Genomic DNA, 24,859 nt, shown 5'->3' on the forward strand with positions numbered 1-24,859 from the left:
CTTCTCACATGCTAACAGTAGGGGCTCTGGCAGGTGGGTGGACACCTGAACTCCATCACAATCTCCTAGGTGAGTGGCAGGGACTAAAGTACTTGAGCCATCACTGTTGCCTCCTAAGGTGCACGTTAGCAGGAAGCTGAATCAGAAGCATGTTCAAACTCTGGACGCAGTCAGTGGGAAATAGGATGCAGATGTCCCAAGTGGCATCTTAATAACTGCACTAAGGGGCCCACGGTGTGACCCAGTTAAAGCCCGGGTGTGCAGTGCCGGCATGCTATGTGGGCGCTGGTTCGAGTCCTAGCTGCTGCACTTCCGATTCAGCTTTCTGCTGTGGCCTGGAAAGCACTAGAAGATGGTCCAAGTGCTTGGGCCCCTGCTGCTGCACGGGAGATCTGGAAGAAGCTCCAGGCTCTTGGCTTCAGATCAGCCCAGCTCCACCTGCTGTGGCCATTTGGGGAATGAACCAACGGGTGGAAGACCCCCCCCCCCACTTCTCTGCAACTCTGCCTTTAAAATAAATGAATAAATCTAAAAAAAAAAAAAAAAACTGCACCAGATACCTGCCCCTGACTACACATTTTTGCCATTCATGGTATCTTGTAGCAGTCAATGGTCCACATTTCTATCATCTCCATTAGATACATTGCTCCTTGAGAGCAGAAACCACATCACATATTTTCCTGTCTTTCATAATTCTTGGCATCTTCCCACTACCTAATTTCATGCTTCACAGGAATTAAATTCTCAAGCTGACCTGTGAACATTAAATATAGTCAGGTCACCCCTAAAAAGCACCCCTTATCATAAAATACAATAATAATGGTTTTCTTTATAAAACTCGATACAAAACTTAAAAACTTTCTAGGAGCTGGCTTTGTGGCACAGCAGGTTAAGCTGCATCCCATATTAGTGCAGTTTCTCCTCACTCTGTTTTCAGCAGAAAAAAATCAAAAACCCTCTTTAGATCAATGATCATTGGATTACATGCAAAAACCAATACAAACTCCTTCAGCAGAAGTCCTTCAATCTACTTTGAAAGATTTTATGACAACCAATCTGAGTGACAAAAAGAATAAAATGCCTAGAAATACATTTAAAAGGAATAGGACCTGATTTTTTTAATATGTACTTTGAGAACAAAGATGATTGCAGGGTTCTTATCTGATGATTAATATGAAGAGTTGCTAAGGTATTTTAGAAAAAAGATTAGGAGCCAGGATTGTGGCATAGCATGTAAAACCACTGCCTGTGATGCCAGCATCCTATATTTTATGTCCTGGAGGCTCTACTTCCGATCCAGCTCCCTGCAAATGGCCTGGGAAAAGCAGCAGAAGATGGCCCATGTGTTTGGGCTCCTGCTACCCACTTGGGAGACCCAGATGAAGATCCTGGTTCCTGGCTTTGCCTTGGCCCAGCACTAGCCATTGTGGCCATCTAGGGAGTGAACCAGCAAATGAAGATCTACCTTTGTCTCTCTCTCTGTAACTCTTCAAAAACAAATACACAAATATTTTTAAAAACAGAAAAAGATTAACAAAGAGCAGACAATGTCATTCTAAATAGTAAAATTTATCATAGAGCTAATACAAAGAGTAATAGCAAAAAGAAAACCCAAATAGATCAGACAAAAAAAGTATTAGCATACAAAAGATAAATAAGAATGTAGAAAATTTCAGCTGGATAGAGAATATTTACATATTATAATAATGGCGTTTCAGTCTTAGCAAAGGGATAATTTCATAACTGGTTTTCTACATGGAATATATAAAGTTAGGCCTCTACCTCACATCTTGCTGTAAAAAATTCTAGAAAAATTAAAGATTGAAATATATATATACAATTATATACAAATACATAAAGATTAAAGTGTATACATATATATGAAGATAAATTACAAAAATAGCTGTGATGTTACGGTGAAAAGCGACTAAATTAAAACAAGGCACAACAACCAATACTGGGACATTTTGGTGGTAAAATAGGCACTCTTATCCATAGTCTATCCTTGAGATGGTAGAATGAAACCTTTTAACTTTATTAAGTTTCTGCTACTCAGAACACTAGTTGTCATACAATGAGAAGTGTACTTCTAGAAGGGACCATGCAAAAAAGCCCAGTACATTGCTACAATTCTTTTGTAAAGTAACTCTGAACAAGCTTTACTCAACCTCGGGATTCTTCTGTAGAAATAAACATGCTAGTGCTGTTGGAGAACTGCTTATGGTGGTTCCTATCTGGGAACAACTTATCAAGAGCGAGGTGATTGAATAAATGATCATACATCTATACTTTTAGGAGGCCTTCCAATGCTGTGTTGCTTTACCCCCTATTACGCTGCCGTCCAAGTTAGGGGCTGTTGAACCTCAAAACAAACAAAAATGGAAATGAAGTATGGAATTCTTTCATTAGAAAAGTAATAATGCTGTGGTGTAGAGGAATTCTGATAAACCTAGCACCCATTCTTAAATTAGCACTCACCTGGAATCAGTACACAGTGTTGGGCAAAATTGTCCTGGCAACTCATTCCTCCCCTGGGTTAGCCATAATTAAAATTCTGGGTACCTTTCCTGCATTTCCAGCCAGCCAAAAGTTCTTTATCCTCATGTCCTAGCCACGTGTGAGGCAAACAATTGATCCTTACAGCAGGCCCTGCTCTGCTATTTCTTACACTCAGGATCCTGAATGTCTACTTTGTGTGTGTGTATGTGTGTATGTATGTGTGTATGTGTGTGTATCTGTATGTGTGTATGTGTGTGTGTGTGTGTGTGTATCCACCTTGAAGCCAAATGTCTTGATTCTATCTAGGTCCTGTCCTTAAAATCTTTATCAATATTCGCCCGGAATCCAACATTACTTTTCTTGTCTACTCCCCTGACTAGAGACCAATCTTGAGATCTTAGAATGAAACTTTTTAACTTTATTAAGTTTCCTGCTGCTAAGAACTCTAGTTGTCATACAATGAGAAGTGTATTTTAGAAGGTACCAGGCAAAAAGTCTACTCAGAGTCATAGCTATGGGGAGCAACCCGGACTGGACTAAGTTACTGGAATTAAGACTTATTCTATGCATCTGCTCTCCCACAATATGGCGCTGGGAGAGAAGAAAACAGCTTCTATGCAGCTGCCTCTTGCCAACTTGAGTGATGACCTCCAGGAGCTGATCCTGCTCCTGATTGGAGGAGAGCAGCGTACTCGGCGTGTGGGCAGCCGAGTTGGGATTGGCGGAGGAGGACTATAAAGGAGGAGAGAGACAACATGCACCAGGAACATCTAGGGGGAACATCTATCTGAAGGAACACCTGTGCAGCCCCCGAGAGAGCCGGCCGGCGGTGTGCCGCTCCCCCGCGGAAGTGGGGAAAGTGGCAGGGGGAACTGCCCTTCCACGGAGGTGGAAGGGACGGTAGCCAACCCGGGAAGAACCAGCAGCAAACCCGGGGAGGGCCGAGCAGACAAAAGAACAGTGCAGGGTCCTGTGTCGTTCCTCCACGAAGACGGGGAGCGACACATAGCCAGGTTGTAATGATAGGACACCTAGCGTATTTGTCAGTCTTGGTTTCACACTTCTTTCTTCAACATCTTTTACCATGTCATAATATTGCTTACCATAAAAGGTACTTCTTTTGGAGATTGTGCTAAGGAAACAACTCTCCCCTAATCCTAGCCCTCCTGGTATGCCACTCTCTTCCTCCTCCATCTGCTAGTCTTTAATCTGCAGTGATGCCAAAACAGGGTGGAGAGAGAAATATTAGCAGCAAGGCAAGTGGTCTACTTCTTTCATGATTCTAGATTAGGTGCCATTTAGCTTCTCTGCAATCAGTCTTAGACCGACACTTCCCAATACAAATGCCAGCCACATACAAAGTTTTCCATTTTCTAGTAACCTTCTTAAAAAACATCAAATAAGTGAAATTAACTTAAGAATGCCTTTGAGTTAACCCAATGTATCTAAAATATTATTAACACATTTTAGCATTATTTTAGGAGTTTCTTAGGAAGGGTGAAAGTTTACTTTGACTTACAGTGTGGCAGGTTGATAATCCAAGATTGCCTGACCTCACTGGTTTAGGCTTCTGGTGAGGATGGCAGATGATGATCACAAAGCCAGCCAAAAAAAAACAGAGAGATACAGGGAGCTCACTGTTCCCCTACCTTCTATGTGGTCTCTCCTTATAATGCCATCACAATCCAATCATGAGGTTTCATCTTAGTAACCTAATCCAATCCAATTACTTTACAAAGATGTCGCCCTCAGTTGTCATAACTGGATTAAGCCTCTATCCTAATCCATAAACCATTAGCATTAATCCATTAGCTATTACCTTAAGACTCTGGAGGTTCAAATGTGTACATGAATCTGAGGAGCTAAATCCTGTTCAAAACAAACATGTAGTCAACAGAACAAACTACTAATGAGATATGTTAGGTAATAAATCTTTGAAATTACTATGTATTTTTTACTATTTTATACTATACTTTTATAGCATGCTTCAACTTATACCAGCCACATTTTCAAGGTCTCCATGGCTGTATGTGGCTAGTGACTACCATGTTGGCCAGCCCAGTTTTAATGTCACAATGAGTGTCTCCTCAGAATACAGGCTACCATGACACTCTATACCTGAATTCCTACTTCACTAACCTCTACCAAGCATTCGAAAGTATAAACTAGAGTTAATGCTCTTTTTCCCAATTAACTTTAATTCTTTATTGTACTCATGATCTTGCTACTGTTTTTATATTTACCTCATATTTGATTTATTCTCTTCCTCCTTTTAAGGTCTCTTTTTTTTTTACACTGTATTTACTCTCTTTGTTCCTTAGACCTTCTTTGATGATTCTCAAAAATAATGGGATACTTCGTAATATCCTAAATATCTCTGAATATGGCATCAGTGCCACAGAGTTTCCATCCGATGTTTCTAAAGCAAATTAGCCCATATTATCAATCACCTCTTGTGTATATGTTGAAAATATCATATAAAATAGGTACACAACCATTATTAGTGTATGACCTCATACTTAAGAAAGAAGTATTTGCCAGGTAACCTGCTGCACTGTCAGCAGTGCTCATACATTTTGAATGGGGATTTACTGATATGTTTGCTAAAGCATTCCTCCTATAATTTTGCCTGACAGTCTTTTTACATTAATTTTTGAACTTGAATCAAAATACAGTTTCAGAAAAGTAGATTGTTTGCTACCAAAAAGAATTTTTCTTCTCATCGTCTCATTCACTTAAATATTTTGACCTAAAATTTTAATCTAACTGTGATTGTGTGTGTGTGTGTGTAAGACAGACCACCTCCTGGTAGCAGGAAGCACCACCAAAAACAACCAATTTCAGGTCTCCTGTCTCAAGATTGTTTGAATAATGAGTAGGTATATTAACAGCAGTGATTTGGAATGATATTATTCCTGCTAGGTAACTTTGTGGTTTTTGTAAGACAGGCTGAAGGTTTACTTGTAGCCAACGTGAGATAGGGTGTTCTAGTATAGGTCAGAGGTATGGTATGTTTATGTTAACATTACCTCTAGGTTGGTGTTTCAAATAGTTGTCTGTATTGCTTTATTTTTTTTTAATTGCTGTCTTTTGGCCAGAAGTGTTTACATAGAAATCAGAGCCTCTTTACAGATAAGAGTAAACTTCAAATGAAGGCGCACACACTGATAATGCCACCCAGAACAAATCAAGTAATGAACAACATGCTTGAACTGAATCTTAAACATTCCTGGTACAATTGCTGGCAATCAAAACTATTTTCAGTTTATTTTGTGTACTTCGATTTTTTTTAATCCTTCCCAGAATACTTGAGGAAAAAGATTCTCAATTGAGTAGACAATGTGACTTAGTTATAACAAGCCTAATTCTCACGTTCATCTCTTAATGGAGGTGGAAGAAAATTTGAAAATCTTAATAATAGTCCAGGGCACAGAACCGCTGCTTAAGAAGCAGTCACTTGCTTAAAGATTAGCCTTGAGGGACTGAACTGTTCTTCAGGAGAAATTCTTCAAGGAGACTAAGTAGCACCATGGTAGGAGTTGGAACTTTAAAGCTACAGAGGCAGAGATTTAAATAGCAGCTCCATTACTTACCAGCCAAATGTGAAACACCCAGCTCTCAGCGCTCCACTACTCACTGGTACAATACAAATAATCATTACTTCATAGGCTTTTTGTGAAGCTTAAGTGACAGAATTCTAGAATGGTAGTTATGATTAGACAATGGGCAGAGCAAACAGTGAACACCTGCCCTTCCTAGTGGCATGCAGTCCCCTGAGAGTGCCACGGGGACTCTCCTCCCCGCTGGATTGCTTTGTTTTTCCCTTTGGGACATGTGATAAATTCTTCAGTGTCCTGCTTACAGCTTTCTACCTTGGAAGCTAATCTGTGAAATTAATTAATACAAAGAGCTAATGGATTAGCTCTATTAAACTATCTGTAGTTGAAATATGAACAGAGAATCTGGGATCAGTCATATCTGATGTTTACTATATTCCTCCCTCCAAGTTTTTTTTTTTTTTTAATGATTTGTGTTTGCAAAACGAGTGTCTCAGAGGTGACTCATTTCTTGAGTATTGGAAAAGCAATAGATATTAACCTTCATTATTCAAACATCCTTGGAAAAGAGAAAGGGAATTAACATTTATTCAGTACTTTCTACATTCCAAACACCATGCTAAAATTTAGAAGCTGATTTAATTAATCCTGGCAAACAGGTGATGAAACCAGGACTTTATGTGATTATATTATTTGCCTAAGGCCATAGCAGAAGGAATTGGTATTTTAGCTCTGACTTGTTTGATTACAAAACCTGTTCTTGAGGGGCCAGTGCTGTGGCGTAGCAGGTAAAGCTGCCACTTGCAGTTCCGACATCCCATATGGGCATCAGTTCGAGTCCCAGCTGCTTCACTTCTGACCCAGCTCTCTGCTATGGCCTGGGAGAGCAGTAAAAGATGGCCCAAATCCTTGGGCCACTGCACCTGTGGGAGACCTGGAGGAAGCTGCTGGCTCCTGGCTTTGGATCCTCCCATCTCCAGCTGTTGCAGCCATTTGAGGAGTGAACCAATGGATGGAAGACTTTCTCTCTCTCTCTCCACCTCTCTGTAACTCTGCCTTTCAAATAAATAAATAAATCTTTTTTAAAAAACCAAACACACACACACACGCACACACGCACACACACACACTCTGTTCTTGGGGCATAGTAGGTAAAGCTGCAACCTGTGGCACTGGTATCCCACTGGGTGCTGGTTTGGGTCCTGTTGCTATTCATGTTGTTTTTGTTTTGTTTCAGTAAGATCATTTATTGCAAATATGATGTCGCAGTGGCTATGCAGCAGTATTTAACACATTGGAGACAACTCATCAGTGCACCAGTCACACACAAATGCTGAGAGAAGGAGGATGTTCAAGTTCAGTTCTTATCAGGAATGAAGAGAATGCTAAAACTTAAACCAACATCCGTGATATGAAGACACCACAGATTTATTTGCTTCCTTAATCATGTTAGTAAAATTAAAAATTCTGGAGTTGTCTTCGGGCAAGTAAGCACAACATGTGCTTTGAGAGGCCAATATTTCTCTGGGGCTGTGTTCCGAAACACTGCCAGTCCGGTGAACTTCCTGCAAGAGGAGTCCAGTAGCCCAGGTAGCATTGTCTAACACTTCTATTCTCTGAGCCATAAGATGTCAAATTCTCCTAACTATCTGGGCATTTTTACATAAAGAATATATTGAATAAAATTAAGGTGAAAAGAAGCAGTCCAGAATTTTCTTTGAGTAGATGGGATTTGGATCTCAAAGAAACCTCCAATTTTTCTGCTTGTTGTTAAAGATTTCTTTTTCTTTCTAAAGGTTTATTATTTATTTGAAAGGCAGATTTAGAGAGGGAGAGACAGGAAAAGAGAAAGAGAGGGAGAGATTTTCCATCCACTGGTTCACTCCCCAAATGGCTGCAATGACCAGAGCTGGGCCAAATCAAAGATAGGAGCCAGGAGCTTCTTCCAGGTCTCTTCTGTGGCTGAAGGGGCCCAAACACTTGGGAAACCTTCCGCTGCTTTCCCAGGTGCATTAGCAGCAACCGGATCAGGAGTGGAGCAGCTGGGAATTGAACCTGTGCCCATAAGGGATGCTCACACCATAGGATCCACAATGCTGGATCCAAGATTTATTTTTCTAAGAGGGAAAATTGATGTTCTAAAATGAACCTAAGGTGATGCCTGGCATTGTTTTACCAAGGTAACAAGTCTTGGCCCAGTTTGCAGGTATTAGTCTGTAGGCTTTGATATCACAAATTCAGTACTAATCATTGAGAGGTACTCCATAATTGCTTTTCTGTTGAACTCTCTCTCAGGTATTGTCAAATAGTATGGTGACATTTTGTCCTCATTCATACTCTGGTACCAAGCACTGTAGTTCGTAGTGTCAGGATACTCAGATAGATCTAAAGCAAAACAGCAGGGGCAGGGGTTTGGTGCAGTTGTGAAGCTGCTGGTTGGGATGCTCATATTCCATTTCAGAGTCCCTGGGTTTGAATCCCAGCTCTGCTTCCATTCCAGTTTCCTGCTAATGCACACCATGCATGCCTTGAGAAGGAAGAGTAGTTTATGGCACCCAAGGGGACGCCCAAGTGGATCACCTGGATTAGATTCTAGGGTCCTGGCTTTGACCTGGCCCTAGCTGTTACAGGCATTTGGGAAATAAAGCAGAATGTGGAAGAGCTCTCTCTCTCACACACACACACTGGCTGTTTAATTAATTAATTAATTAAAACAAAAGAGCAGCAGTGGGGCAGGTATTATGGTGCAGTGAGTTAAGCTTCTATTTGAGATGCTTATAGTCCATGTCAGAGTGCTGGTTCAGCTCCTGGCTATTCTACTTCCTATCCAGCTTTGTGCAAATGCGTCCTGGGAGGCAGCAGATGATGGCCCCGTAATTGGATTCATGCCACCAAGCTGGGAGATCTAGATGGCGTCTGGGCTCCTGGTTGCAGCCTGGCCCAGTCCTGCCTGTTGCAGGCATTTGGGAAATGAACCTGTGGTAGAGGCCTTCTCGAAATGATAACAGCAGCAGCAGAAGAAAAAAATGCAAACTTATCCTGGGAGTGGAATGTGGTCATTATCTGCTTATTTGTAACAGTTTCAGCTTCTGCTTGCTAGCACAGAGCTGTGGTGTAAACCCTTGCCAGACAACATACAGCTCAGTATGGCTGTGAAATATTACATGTATTTAAAATAACTTAAACATTATCAGTAACTATGTATGCATGTTCAGTATTGTATCAATTCATACAGCAACCAGGTAACATTACAGTATCAAATCAAATGTATGAATGTAACCATATATGGAGGACAAAGAAATTAAAAGATATATAAGAAAATGTCCCTCTTTGTTCCTGGCTTAGTCTTTTTGGATATGAATCCAAGTGAGCCTTGAACTGATATAACATAATATATGTATATATAATGATATATATAATGCATATATATATAATATATATATATATAATGATAAAGACTGCTTGCTGTTAAAGGCCTTGGTGTCTTGTCTCTGTTCACGAATTTCTACACATTTTTCTGGGGGCTTTTGTGGGATGGGGACAGTGTTGTTTTTTTTTTTTTTTTCCACCTCTCTTGTCAACCAGGGCATGGGATCTCTGTAGTGTCAGAGAAAGAATGAACTTTTAGGGGGTGGACCTCCCCTAACACACTGGGATCCTGGCTGTGGAAGAACAATGGAATCCAGTGGGCACAGGAGGTAGTCTAAGGAGCATCGTCCATGGGAACTGGCTGGAACCTGGGTTCATTTGGTTTGGTGCATCTGTCCTGAGTGGCAGAAGGGGGGAGCTCAATCACATCCCAGAGTTGCCCAAGTAGTCTCATAAGATGACAGTACTCAGAGATGAAACCAAACTCTAAGGCAGGTTGGAGATGTAATAGAACAACAATCTCATGCATGAAAATGCCAGGCTAATGGCTGTCATGCTAATTTGGTTCAGTTGTAACTGGATATTGGGTTTAAAGGAATTTCTCTTTTTTAAATCTAAAAATTTATTGCCTTAAAATTGCTTTATAACTTGCCAAACTTGTTTTGTAACTTGTTTTAAGATACAGCCATAATAACAACGGGTAATCAGCTCTTGTTATAGTCCCCTAGGGTGGATTTTGTAATCTCTGGTTCATGTCATTGATTTTCAATTAGAGTTGTTTATAAAAAGGAGTAAAATTGCATATAAATGTAAAATTCCATATAATTGGAATTTTGACCTTAATTCAGATAAAGGTATGTTATAATATCTCAGCATCTTAAGTTATCTAGGTGTAATTGCTAAGTATAAATTGAGTAAAGAATGTTTCTAAATGTAAACTTAGATACTCTTAGCATCTTAAATTCTAAATAAAGCTATTTGGGTTAACAAATATGTTTTCATAAATTGGTCATATATGAAAAATAACTGAAGACTGCTTAAGAATAACTAAGGTTAAAAGTTGATATGTTCTTTTATTTAAAACTGTTGTCTTAAACTGCAAGTTTTTAAAGAATTATTTCAAAATGTAAATAAAAATAACGTGTGGAAAAATCTCAAGTGTAACAATGCATTCTTGGTGGGAACGTTTATGAAAGAAAATAATTTAGATAAAAAGAAGGGATATTGCTTGTAAAAATCTTTTTTGTCCTACAAGGAAATGGATACTAGAAAGAAAAAAATAAGACAAGATACTTAAAGGTTTAATTAAGATGCAAAAGTTGTGAAAAAGTCATAAAAGGTTTGAGAGGAATAAATCTTGTAAAATATGTGTGTGAGAAAAATTGACTATAGTTTTTATAATATTGCTTATAGTGTACTCTGTCAATTTTCTAGCCAGTTCTAGTAAGCTCTAGTTCTGAACCTGTTAAATCATTCAAACTTATAGGATGACTTGCTTTATGGACTAACATATGGTCCATCCTAGAGAAAGTTACATACACTGTTGAAAAAAATGTGTATGCTAAAAAAGAAAATACTAAAAAGAATAAAATAGTAAGCTGTTCCTTGACAGTCAGGATAAGGGCTGATCAAGTCATTGCTTCTAATAGTGTCAGTTTCACTTCTACAGGTTTCCTTTTAGGTGCTCAGTTAGTTGTCACCGATCAGGGAGAACCTATGATATTTGTCCCTTTGGGACTGGCTTATTTCACTCAGTATCATGTTTTTCACATTCCTCCATTTTTTTTTTTGCAAATGAATGGATTTCATATTTTTTTTACCACTGTGTAGTTTTCCATAGAGTACATCTGTTTTTAATGTGTTGTACTATGAGAATTAACAGTAAAACTAATCTTCAAATAGTACTTTACTTTGTATGTCTGTGTGGGTACAAACTGTAAAAATCTTTACTTAGTATAGAGTTGACCTTTTATATATATATAAAGAAAATTAAAAATGAATCTTAATGAAGAATGGGATGGGAGAGGGAGTAGGAGGTGGGATGGTTTGTGGGTAGGAGGGTAGGTATGTGGGGGGGAAGAACAGCTATAATCCAAAAGCTGTACTTATGAAATTTATATTTATTAAATAAAAGCTTTCTGTATAAAAAGAAAGAAGAAATGTGTATTCTGCAACTATGGGATAAAAGGTTCTGTAGATGTCAGTTTGGTCTATCATGTAGATTAGCTTTGTTGTTTTTGTTGATTTTCTGTCTAGTTGAACTGTCCATTGATGAAAGTGGGGTGTTGAAGTCTCCCATTACTGTTGTATTAGAGTTTATGTCTCCCTTTAGATCTATTAACATTTCTTTTAAATAGCCAAGTGACCTGTAATTAGGTACATATATGTTTATTACAGTTACATCTTCCTGTTGAATTGATCCCTTAATCATTGCATAGTGCCTTTGTCTCTTTTAACAGTTTTTGTGTTAAAGTCTGTTGTGCCTGATATTAGGATGGCTACACCAGCTCTTTTGGTTTCCATTAGTGTGGAATATCTTTTTCCATCCTTTCACTTTCAGTCTGTGTATATTTTTGTTGGTGAGGTATGTTTTTGTAGGCAGCAAACAGATGTGTCTTGTTTGTTAATCCACTCACCCAGTCTGTATCTTTTAATTGGACTGCCATTTACATTCAAGGTGATTATTGATAAGTAATAACTTGGTCCTGCCATTTTTCCATAAAAACTCATATTGTTTACTTTTGATGTATTTTGTACTTTTACTGGGAAATTTTCTGCCTTCACCGCCTTCATAGTGATGACCATGTTTCTGTGTGCAGCACATCCTTAAGCATCTTTTGTAAAGTTGGATGAGTGGTGAAAAATTCTTTCAATTTCTGTTTGTTATGGAAAGTATTTATTTCACTTCATTCATAAATGAGAGCATTGCAGGGTACAATATTCTGGGGTGGCAGTTTTTTTTCTCTTAAGATTTGAATATTCTTTCCGAGTCTGTAGGGTTTCTGATGAGAAGTCAGCTGTGAGTCTAACTGAAGATCCTCTGAAAGTAATCTGGCCTTTCTCTCGTGTACATTTTAGAATCTTTTATGTTTTACTGTTGAAAGTTTGACTACTATGTATTGTGGTGAGAATCTTTTTTGCTCTTGTCTGTTAGAAGTTCTATGTGCTTCCTGTACTTGGATGTCTCTTTCTTTCTCCAAATTGGGGAATTTTTTTGTAATTATTTCACTAAAAAGGGCTTCTAATTCATTCTCTCTTTTATTTTGCCTTCAGGAAATCATAAGATCTGATGTTGGGTCATTTGATAGGATCCCATAAATTTCTAACACTGTTTTTTAGCTTTCTAATTTCTTCTTTTTGGTCTGAATGTAAAATTTCCAGAGATTTGTCTTCTAACTTGGATATTCTTTCTTCTGCCTCACAAAGTCTGTTGCTTATGCTTTCCACTCCATTTTTTATTGGTATATTGAATTCTTCATTTGCAATATTTGATTTTGATTTTTGTTTAAAATTTCAAATTCATAGGAAAAATTTTCATTATTGTCATGTATGAGATTTCTTTAATTTGTAGATTTCCTTCTGATTACTTAGAAGTAATTCCATTATCAATTTCTTGAATTCTATTTCTGGCATTTCTTCATCTTCACATTCTAGTACTAAAATGTTGTGTTCCTTTGGGGGCATTATATTCTCTTCCTTATTCTTGTTTCTTGAATTTCTGTGTTTATTTTTAGGCTTTTGTGGAGATACTCGTTGGATTTTTTTCCCTATGTTGGCTTTTATCTTTGTGCTATGCCTCTTGGCTTATTGGAATGTCTATCCTTGCAGTGAATACCCCGAGGTGTGTGCTGCATATGGCCTTGGGACCTCTGTTCAGTGGTCCAGGGTGAGGGGAATGTTCAAGGTGACACCAAAGTTGGGCATGGTAAATCTCTCTCTCTCTCTCTTTTTTTTTAATCAGAGGAGACGGTTTCATCAGCCCTGTTGGTGTAGTCTCACACTCACCTCTTCTCCACGGAGACCAATTTCCCAGACGCTAGCACCAGTGCATGCAATATTCATCTGTGTTACCACAAGAACCACACAAAGGATCCGTGCAGTCCTCGGTGTGAGCATGTTTCCTGCAGCAGTGACTCTCACCAGGCAATCAGGGTGCCCTGAGCGTGTGGAGCCGCCCACAGTGACTGCTTGGAGACCCAGCCACACCCTGTACCCTCCCACACAGCCACATTGTTTTCACATTCCATCCCATCACACAAGGCTCCCAAGGTCATGAGCACACAGCCCCCTATCAATGCTCCCAGCCAGACTCAGGTGTATCCTCTCAGCCAGGTACTGGACTTATGTCCATATATAAGTTGGAGCAGCTGTTACAAATGCCTGCCCTCTCTCAGCTAGTTACAGGGTGCTTGTGGGGAGCAATCCGGACTAGACTAAGTTACTCGAATTAAGACTTATTCTATGCATCTGCTCTCCCACAATATGGCGCTGGGAGAGAAGTAAACAGCTTCCGCACAGCTGCCTCCAGTTCAACCAATTAACTGTAGGACTTGCTCCTGATTGGAGAGCAGCGTACTCGGCGTGTGGGCAGCCGAGTTGGGATTGGCAGAGAAGGACTATAAAGGAGGAGAGAAACGGCATGCACGGGGAACATCTATGGGGAACATCTAAGGGAACCCGTGCAGCCCCCGAGAGAACCGGCCGGCGGAGTGCCGCTCCCCTGCGGAAGTGGGGAATGTGGCCAGGGGGAACTGCCCTTCCACGGAGGTGGAAGGGATAGTAGCCAACCCGGGAAGAACCAGCAGCAAACCCGGGGAGGGCCGAGCAGACAAAAGAACAGCGCAGGGTCCTGTGTTGCTCCTCCACGAAGAGGGGGAGCGACATAATGGTGCCGTGACTCGGATAGGAAACCTAGCTCGGATAGGAAACCGAGGACGGATAGGAAACCTAGGAGGGAAGAAACGGGAAGAACTGGGAAATTACCGGAGAGAGAGATTAGCAAACAGCCTAGGGAAAAGCCGGACGAAAAAGGAGCCGGAAGAAGCTATTGAAAGCCTAGGCATAGACTCGGATACGGACTACGGGGGGAAGCTGGGAGAAATCTCTAAGGTCGAAAGCGAAAGTGAAAGCTAGAACAAACAGACTCGGACGCGGACTGTGGGGAGAGGCCAGGAGAAATGAGGGAGGAATATCGTTGGAGGAAAGTTTGGGGAAACATACCGGGTAGAGAAAAATGTTAGGGAAATTGAAGCCGCGGGGGGCAGGCCGAGGCGGAAACGAAAGCCACTTTGGGGTTCTCAAGTTAGCCCGGGAATAGGGGGCGAAAAGTTGAAACCAGAAGCTGAGACGTAAGCCAGATTGGGATCCGTCTGATTAGCCCGGGGAGCAAAGGACGGGAAGCCAAATCGTGGGGCGGAGACGTACGCTGGGTTGAATTCGCCAGGCTAGCCCGGGGAACTTGGATTGAATCCTAGTGGTGGAGACGCAAGCTACGCTGTGTTACTCGCGGAAGCCGCCGCGTGCAGAGAGAGCACGGGGCGTGAGTAGATAGGGAACGGGGCTGGCGTAGGCCGTGGTTCAGACGCGAAAGGGTTAAGCGTGGAGACCGAGGACCGCGCAAAGCCGGGAAGCCGCGCAGATGAGGCGCGGGCTGAAGCGGCTCAGAGCCGGCGAGGCGCGGAGAAGCAGCCTCGGGGCGGAGCCCGCTGGCGGGGCGAGGCGCCGGGAAGCTGCGCGGAGCCGTGAAGCTGCCGGCAGGGCGAGGTGCCGGGAAGCTGCGGGGATAAGAGAAACAGAAGTTTTAGAAGTAAAGTGAGAGAAATAGGAATGCTGGAAGATAGAAGTAAAATGGGAGAAATAGAAATGCCCGGAGATAGAGAAATAGAGAAAAATAAGGCCTCCCCTCAACATGCCAATTAGGAGGCTTGGATTCGGTCTGCCTGATTTAAGGCGGTAAGCGCCAGCAAAGCTCGACCAGAGTATGAGCTGCAGGTCACCGAAGATAGGCACAAACCAACACTAATAAGTCTCCCCCACAATACGGCAATGAGAAGGCTTGGATTCGGTTTGCCTGATAGGTTTTGTAAACACCTGCAGGCAGTTCTAGCAGAGCAGAGTATGCGCTGCAGGGCACCGAACACAGGCACGCATCAGCGCCTAAAAACCTCCTCACAACATGGCGAAGAGAGGACCCGGATTCGGTTTGCCTGATGGATAGGACTTGTAAGAGCCTGTGGCAACTCTAGTGTGTGCCGCGGGACACCGAAGACAGGCGCGTATCAACGCCAAAAATAAAAAGAAAGGGGGATCTGTGGGGAGCAATCCGGACTAGACTAAGTTACTCGAATTAAGACTTATTCTATGCATCTGCTCTCCCACAATATGGCGCTGGGAGAGAAGTAAACAGCTTCCGCACAGCTGCCTCCAGTTCAACCAATTAACTGTAGGACTTGCTCCTGATTGGAGAGCAGCGTACTCGGCGTGTGGGCAGCCGAGTTGGGATTGGCAGAGAAGGACTATAAAGGAGGAGAGAAACGGCATGCACGGGGAACATCTATGGGGAACATCTAAGGGAACCCGTGCAGCCCCCGAGAGAACCGGCCGGCGGAGTGCCGCTCCCCTGCGGAAGTGGGGAATGTGGCCAGGGGGAACTGCCCTTCCACGGAGGTGGAAGGGATAGTAGCCAACCCGGGAAGAACCAGCAGCAAACCCGGGGAGGGCCGAGCAGACAAAAGAACAGCGCAGGGTCCTGTGTTGCTCCCCCACGAAGACGGGGAGCGACAGTGCTGGTGCTGGGTGGTCGTGGACAGAGAAGCTGCCCTTCCCCCTTTTTAGGTTGGCAGGTACACTGTCCCCTGCTGGGCTCCAAGACATATTCACACGGGGATCTACCTGTAGCTTTATTGCCAGTGGCTTGGGCTGCTGCAGTCTGGTCTCGCCTCACTTTCCAATTCTGGTGCTGAGGCTCTTGGCTTCTGGAGTCCTGAGTCCTAGAGAGTTGTTTAGAGGATGGTTTTCAACTTTTAGCGCATTCAAATCTCTAATGGAATCTGTAATTGGAATGTTGGCGGCTTGTCTGATTTTACCTTGCCTGGTGCCCCTCTTTATGAGAACTGTCTGCAGCCTCATAGAGGCCTTGGTTGAGAGGAAAAACAAAAGCAAACAAACAAAAAAACAGCTACATAAGTCATGATGCTCTCTGACCTTGAGGTAGTCTGAACATCAAAGGCAGGGAATGTGGTAGAGACCTTCTCAAAATAAAAATAGAGAAAGAAGAAGAAGAAAAAAACTTGTCTTGGGAATGGAATCTGGTCATTATCTCCTAATTTGTAACTGTTTTAGCTTCTGCTTGCTAGCATAGAGCTATGGTGTTAACCCTTGCCAGATAGCATACTGCTCAGTAAGTGAATGGAAGAAATATTAGGTGTATTAAAACAAAGTGATCAAATATTAGTTAAAAACTACTCAAACCTGGATAACTACGTACCCATGCACAGTATTGTATCTATTCCAGTAGCTACTGTGTAATATTAAAATATCCGATCAAATATATGTGTTTAATCATATATGGGGGAACTAAAAAATGTATAAGGAAATTCCCCTCTTTGTTCCATGCTCAGTCTTTTAGGTATGAGCCTTATGCTAGAATAATAATAATAATAATAATAATATTTCCTGTTAAAGGCCTTGGTGTCTTGTCTCTGTTCACAAATCCCACTACAAACCAGTAGATAGAAGCTATTTCTCTCTCTCTCTCTCTCTCTTTTTCTCTATTTCTCTGTGGCTCTATCTTTCAAATAGATGAAAAGAAATAATTGTTTATTTAATGATTTTTAAAGATTTATTTATTTATTTAAGAGATAGAGAGAGAGGTCTTCCAGCTTTTGGTTCACTCCACAAATGGCCACAATGACCAGAGGCTGGGCCAATCTGGGGCCAGGATCCAGGAGCTTCCTCTGGGTCTCCCACTTGGGTACAGGGGCCCAAGCACTTTGGTCATCTTCTACTGCTTCCCCAGGCCAACAATGGAGAACTGGATTGGAAGAGGAGCAGCTGGGACATAAACTGGTACCCATATGAGATACCAGAGCTGCAGGTGTAGGCTTAACCAAATCTGCCACAGAACCAGCCCCAATTATTTATTTTTTAAAGATTGATTTATTTAAAAGGCAGAGTGACAGAGAGAGGGGCTGGAGGAGGGATCTTCCATCCACTGATTCACTCCCCAAATGGACATGATAGCCAGGTCTGGTCCAGGCTGAAGCCAGGAGCCAGGAACTGCAAACTGGTCTACATGGGTTGCAGGGACCCAAGTACTTGGGCCATTTTCCATAGCTGTGGGCACATCTTCAGCTGCCTTCTCAAGTGCATTAACAGGAAGCTGATTCAGAAGTGGAGTAGCCAACACTCTAACTGGCACTCCGATGTGGGATGCTGGTGTTGCCAGCAGTGGCCTGGCCCAGTGTGCAGTAACACCAGTCCCAAAAAATGTGTTTCAAAAGAGCAGTAATGCATGTTTGTTGTAAGCTCTGTGGTGGGTTCACAATCTCTAGTTGCACACTATGTGCTCCCTAGAGCTCCTTGAAGTTTTATTTCTGTAAACATTGTGGGGGTGGAGAGTAGGAGGCCATAGACCAGGTTCTTTTGAACCTCAAACAGTGAACTGGGGAAGCCTCAGACAAGCAACAAGTCTAACAGTATAAAGTTAATTAGAAGATAGAAAGTTCAGTCCTTCAGGGTCAAGGAGCAGGTCAGCAGATCAGAGACCTGAGGTCCCGAGGCAGTAGTAGTTACATCTTTCATAGGGTGGTTAGGCACTGGGTGTAGGACCCTTAGTGTGCTTCCGACATCTGACTGGTGTCATACCTATACCTACAGCTACTAAGTGAAGGTTTTCCAAGCATGCAATTTTTAAACTTGCAATTTTTTTCCTCTCATCTTTGATAGCCCTACTCTGTCTTTTGCCTCAAGGTCGAGGATCAGGGAGGCAGAGATAGAGGCACAGACTATGGCAGAGCTTTGGAATTTATTTTATTTTAAAGATTTATTTTATTTTGTTGAAAGACAGTTACAGAGAGAGGTAGAGCCAGAGAGAGGTTTTCTACCCACTGGTTAGAGTTTCCTCTGGGTCTCCCATGCGGGTACAGGGGCCCAAGGTCTTGGGCCATCTTCTACTGTTTTCCTAGGCCATAACAGAGAGCTGGATCAGATGTGGAGCAGCCTATATGGGATGCTGGCACTGCAGGTTGGGGCTTTAACCTGCTGTGCCATAGCACTGGGCCCTGGAATTTGCTTTTTAAGCTTCCCCATAGCCCTTCTCTGTTTTCTGCTTTGAAGCCAGTGGTAAAGGATACAGAGGCAGAAAGGAGAAAAAGATAGCTTGAGAGAGTTTGTAATATACTTTTTTTTAAACTTGCCCTAGTTAACCCTTAGCTGTCTCCTGCCTCAATGTTTGATTACAAATCTACCTCCTTTGCAATGGTCCTGAGTATTGCTTCAGCAAACATAGAACTCTCTATTTCTTTCATTGTAACAATATGACAGGGACTTTGATTTATGGTTGTCTGGGCTGATATGTTGTTTACCAGACACACAGTTCACTTAATGATTGAGCCTAATTACCCAGGAAAGCCACTGATTGCTTCCAAGAAACGGGAGCCAAGAAAAGCTGGGTGTTTCTCAGGGGGAAAATATATACAAACCCAAGATTCACACTGTACGTCTCAGCAAATTCAAGAGTAGACTGCAGCCGGGTGTAGGGTTTGTATCAACAAACAGGACAGCAAAAATCAATATTGATTCAAGGGTTTTGAAGAAAAATCAATAAAAGGTATTAGATATTAGAAGAAAAAATAAAACCGCATTTGTAAATGACAGAAGTGTCTATGTAGAAATTATGAAAATTAAGGAGGAATCTGGGAAGATGGCAAGACAGGAAGTACCAGAAATCTGTCTTTCCACTAGACAACACTTAAACTGGGAAAATCTATCTGATTGGGAACTCTAAAGTTTATTGACAGCTTGTAACTTTCCAGGGGAAGTTTTAGATGGTTATCAGTTCATTGAAATCCATTTCAGCTCTTAGCACAGTAGCAGCTAAGAGCTACCTCTCTACCCCTCAGCCCAGTGGGTGACCAGGGTGGGCAGAAAGTACCATGTCCTCTAATATTAGGGATCTGTACTCTGATCACTGATGGCTGCATCTGATCACAGAGGTACAGACAAGAGCTGGTGGTAATTATGTTTGCAATACAATACCATTGCTTGAAGACTTCTCTCTGGCTAAAGAGAAGTCCTGGGTATTTAAATAGGTGCTGTCTTTTTCTCCTGTTATTTTGAAATTTTTCCCTTTTGAGAACGAGACATGGAAAATGAGGGCATTCAAAAGCAGCCAGATATGTGAAGGAAATTAGAAAGTCGCCACACATACGGTTACAGATGGAACAGGACTTGGCTTCCCAAACTCATGCAGATGCTTAATCCCTGAAGTCTCATGTTCACGGTTGGTAGATGAAGGATGGAGACTTGATCTAATTTTGGCATCTGAGAGGTGGGCCTAGTGGGAGGTCATTAGGTCACTGGGATCTTGCTCTGCAAAGGTGATTCTCATGAGAGGTTTGGTTATGCAAGCCAGTGTTCTTCCTGTGTCCATCTGTCTCTGCTACCTGGCACACCATGTGATTGCTGAGCGTATTCTAGCATGGCCAACCTCCATCACAGACCAGACTAATTGGGCTGCCCAGAATTTAACTGTGCTTCTCTAAAGTAGGAGCAGGAATAACTTTTTCCTGGGGGCTGGTGCTGTGGCATAGTAAGTGGAGCTGCACCTGCAGCACTAGCATCCCTTATGCGCACCACTTTGAGTCCCAGCTGCTCCACTTCCAATCCATCTCCCTGCTAATGTACTTGCAAAAGCAGCAGAAGATGGCCCAAGTCTTTGGGCCCTGGCACCTGTGTGTGAGACCCGGAAGAAGCTCTTGGCTCGTGGTTTCAGATGGGTCCCGTTTCGAACACATTTGAGGAGTGAACCAGCAGATGGAAGGTCTCCCTTTCTCTCTGTCTCTGCCTCTCTATAACTCTGTCATAAAAATAGCTAGGTGAAGGCGACTGCTCAACAATGATCTGAGAAGTTCTGAAGTCCACACTTGAGGCCTCAGCATAGAGACAGTTTACAAAACAAATAACCCAGAAAACTCTGGAAGTGGTGGTGGGGGACTAGATTTCCAGAGTTACCACATTATTAGATTCAAATCTCTAGTTTTCAACTTAAAAAAATCACAAGTCATATAAGGAAATATGAAAGTATGGCTCATTAACAAAGTAAGCCAATAAATTGTCTTTGAGAAAGATCTGATGGCAAATGTACTAGACAAAGACTAGAATAACTGTCTTAAATATAGAACTAAAGGAAGACGTGCAGAAAGTCAAGGAAACAATGTCTGAATAAAATGGAAATACCAGTAAAGAGACAGAAAACCTAAAAAGAAGCCAAGATGAAATCGTAGAATGGAAAATACAATAACTGCAATGAAAAATCTAATCTTCAAAGGAAGATTTGAGCAAGCAGCAAAAAGAATCAATGAACATGAAAATAGGATGATAAAAATTGATGAGTCTAAAGAATAGAAAGAAAAAGATCAAATACAAGTAAGTAGAAGAGAAGGCTGGCATTGTGGCACAGTGGGTTGAACTGCTGCCTACAGCACTGGCATCCCATATGGGAGCCGGTTCAAATCCTGGCTGCTCTACTTCTGATCCAGCTCCCTACTAATGCACCTGGGAAAGCAGTGGAAGATGGCCCAAGTACTTAGGCTCTTGCACCCATGTGAGAGAGCTCGATGAAGCTCCTGTCTCCTGGCTTTGGCCTGTTGCAGCCATATGGGGAATGACCCAGCAGATGGATGAATCTTTTTCTCCCCCTCTCTGTTCCTCCCTCTCCCTTTCTGTAACTCTGCCTTTCAAATAAATAAATAAATCTTTTTTAAAAAGTAAGCAGTGGGGCAGAGATTTGACCTAGTTGATATGCTACTTTAGATACTTGTATCCTATGTGAATGAAACAGCAGGTGGAAGCTAGGAGCTTCATCCATGTCTCCCACATTGGCTGCAGGGGTCCAAGAACCTGGGCCAATCTTTTGTTGCTTTCCCAGGCACATTAGTCAGGAGCTAGATCAGAAGTAGAGCAACTGGGACACAAACTGGTACCCATAGGGGATTGTGGCATTACAGGCGGTGGCTTTATCCACCACGCCACAAAGCCGGTCCCCCAAAAAAGGGAATTTTGAAAGCAGCACAAGAGAAGTGACTTGTCACATATAAGGACTTATCAGTAAGATTAACAGCAGAATTCTTATCTGATATTTTAGAGGTTATATGACAATTGGCTGGGTTTTCTCAAAGTACTAAAAAAAAAAAAGTTGGCGAAGCAAAACAGTACCTCCATATTGAACAATAAAGAACTTCTTTGGCCCCAATATTCATAGCCTTAAAGGGAGACAACCCACATTATGGTGCAGGGGGTTAGGCAGCCACTTGTGACACTGGAATTCCACATTGGAATGCCGGTTCAAATCCCAGCTCTTCTGCTTCCAATCCAGCTTTCTGCTAATGTCCTGGGAAGACAGCAGATAATGACCCAAGTGCTTGAGCCCCTGACACCCATAGGGGAGACCCAGATGGAGTTCCTGACTCTGGGCTTCAGCCTGGCCCAGCTCTGGGTACTTCAGCCATTTGTGGAGTGAACCAGAAGGTGAAAGATCTGCTTCTTTTGTTCTTTTTCTCTTTCTCTCTCTCCTCTCTGTTTCTCCCTCTTTCTCTTATTCTCTGCCTTTCAAATAAATAAGTGAATCTTTTTAAAGAAATAGGCCTAAAGGGAGAAAGTCTAGGAATCTTCAAAAAGTTCATGGAAAATGTGTATTAGGAAAAAATTAGGCGCAGATTAAAATTTTTTGACGCAAAATAACATTATCTTTTAATTCCATTTTCAACAAACTGTTTTTTTTAAGCTGCCTTTTTTTTTTTTTTACAAGAGAACAAATCCATTTTTATTTATTTACTTTTCAATAGTTTAAATCCTTGAGGGGTACAGCATCACACGGATTCTGTGTCCAATGGCCTTCGCAGGAAGGTTGCTTCGGAATTTGGCACAAACCATGCCACTGTTTCCGTGAGCACGAGTTACCTTTCCCCAGATTACTCTGGTTTTGTTAGGTTTGCCGCCAGGAGTCACTGTGTTGTTCTTTGCTTTGTACACATAAGCACACCTCTTGCCCAAGTAGAATTCAGTTTCATCCCGAGTATAAACACCTTCAATTTTAAGCAGTGCCGTGTGTTCCCTTTGGTTCTGGAGACCTTGCTTATAGCCAGCAAAAATGGCCTTGCACCACAGTCTTCCAGACATAGCTGCCTTCTAGAAGTCCTGCTCCCTGCAGGCCTCCACAGGCTCCAAGATGGTGGAAAGAGCTAAGCTGCCTTATAGACATCAATACAAGGACTTTAACACCCCACTTCAGCAATGGAGAGATCATACAGACAGAAAATCCACAAAAAAGGGCACCCATTTGGTGATTAAAATGCTATTTGGGACATCTGTGACCCATGTGGAAGTGCCTGGGTTTAAGTCCTGGCTCTATACCCATTAAACTGGACCCTAAACCAAATGGATCTAAAAGACATCTGTAGAACATTCCATCCAACAGCTGCAAAACACGCATTCTTCTCAGCAGTATGTTTAACATTACCCAAGGAGTATCCTATGTATTTAGTAGGCCACAGACAAGTCTTGGAAGTTTTTTTTTTTGTTTTTTTTTTGTTTTTTTTTTTTTGACAGGCAGAGTGGACAGTGAGAGAGAGACACACACAGAGAGAAAGGTCTTCCTTTTGCCGTTGGTTCACCCTCCAATGGCTGCCGCGGCTGACACGCTGCAGCTAGCGCATCGTGCTGATCCGAAGCCAGGAGCCAGGTGCTCCTCCTGGTCTCCCATGGGGTGCAGGGCCCAAGGACTTGGGCCATCCTCTACTGCACTCCCAGGCCACAGCAGAGAGCTGGCCTGGAAGAGGGGCAACCGGGACAGAATCCGGCGCCCCGACCAGGACTAGAACCCAGTGTGCCAGTGCCGCAAGGCGGAGGATTAGCCTATTGAGCCGCGGTGCCGGCAAGTCTTGGAAATTTTTAAAAATTGAAATCATATTATCTTTTCTTACCACAGAAACACAAGGAAATTGGACAATATTCCTCCAGCAACTAATGGATCAATGAAGACATTAAGAAAGAAAATACCTTGACACAAATGACTAAGGAAATATGATATACCTAAATCTGTGTGGTAGAGCTGAAGTAGTATGAAGAGGGACATTTAGAGCAATCAACACTTACACTAAAAAAAAAGAATTATCTCAAATAAGCAAGCTATTATACCAAGAAGGATTAGAACTAATAAACAAATTTGGCAAAAGTTGCAGGACACAAATATCCACATAAAAAACAAGGAGTGTTGCTATATAGCAATAAAACTTACCTGAAAACTTAATTGAGATAGCAATATCATTTACAAAATTACAAAAATAAAATAATTTCTAGGAATAAGTTTAATCAAAAAGTTGAAAGCTCTCTATAATGAAAACTATAAGGAAATTGAAGAACACATAAGAGATGGAAAGACATTGCAAGTTCACATATTAGAAGAATCAGTATTTTAAAATATCTTCATACTAAAAGTGATCTATAGATTCAATTCAACTCCTATCAAAATATCAATGACTTTTCTTCACAAAACTAGGAAAAAAATAGTAAATTTCAAATAAAACAAACAAAAAAAAGCCTTGAACAGACAAAGCAATCCTGACCAAAAGAACAAGGCAGGAGACATTCCACCACCTGACTTTAAAATACACCACAAAGCACTAGTAATCACATAGCATGGTGTTGGCATAAAAATTGACACACAGATCAAGGGAACAAGAGCGCTTAGATATAAACCCATACATCTAAAATCAATTGATATTCAACAAAGATGCTGACAATTTACGTTGGGGAAAGTACAGTCTCTTCAATAAATGGTTCTGGAAGATTGGATATTGACTTGTAGAATGAAGTTAGATCCCTATCTCTAATCATATACTAAATCTTGATCTCTAATCATATATCAACATCAACTAAAAACTGATTAAAATGTAAGACTCAAAATTATGAACTAGAGGAAAGCATAGGGAAAACACTTCATGACATTGAAATAGAAAGGATTCTTCAGATCAGACCCCCAAAGCACAGGAAATGAAAACAAAAATAGACAAATGGGATTACACAAAACTGAAAACATTTTGCACAACAAAAGAAACAATCACCAGAGGGAAGGAACAATCTACAGAATGGGTTAAAATATTTGGAAACTGCTCATCTAATAAGGGTAACTATCCAGAATACATAAAGAACTCAAA

General features: G+C 41.6%; 2 protein-coding genes across 6 annotated transcripts in view; both read right to left on the reverse strand.

The window, feature by feature from the left end:
• G2E3 (G2/M-phase specific E3 ubiquitin protein ligase) overlaps positions 1 to 6,192 on the reverse strand; it is a 77,237-nt gene extending 71,045 nt beyond the window's left edge. The window contains exon 1 of one of the 5 annotated variants that reach the window (XM_008269464.4): positions 6,093 to 6,192. Coding sequence is in view for 1 of the 5 variants with exons in the window: in XM_008269466.4 (XP_008267688.2) it covers positions 6,093 to 6,157 (65 nt within the window). In the remaining 4 variants the exon portion in view is untranslated. Of the gene's footprint in view, positions 1 to 3,602; positions 3,701 to 4,018; positions 4,043 to 4,318; positions 4,342 to 6,092 lie in introns of those variants that run through there. The other 4 variants (XM_008269466.4, XM_008269465.4, XM_051822743.2 and 1 more) reach the window with 4 other exon arrangements.
• A 16,241-nt stretch (positions 6,193 to 22,433) lies between these two features.
• On the reverse strand, positions 22,434 to 22,886 carry LOC100350681 (large ribosomal subunit protein eL33-like). The gene has a single exon (XM_051822746.2). It carries the CDS (start codon positions 22,821 to 22,823, stop codon positions 22,491 to 22,493), a length of 333 nt encoding a protein of 110 aa, XP_051678706.2. The 5' UTR covers positions 22,824 to 22,886; the 3' UTR covers positions 22,434 to 22,490.
• Positions 22,887 to 24,859: the final 1,973 nt, after the last annotated feature.

This window comes from Oryctolagus cuniculus, chromosome 12 (assembly GCF_964237555.1).
Source record: "Oryctolagus cuniculus chromosome 12, mOryCun1.1, whole genome shotgun sequence".
Lineage (NCBI taxonomy): Eukaryota > Metazoa > Chordata > Mammalia > Lagomorpha > Leporidae > Oryctolagus > Oryctolagus cuniculus.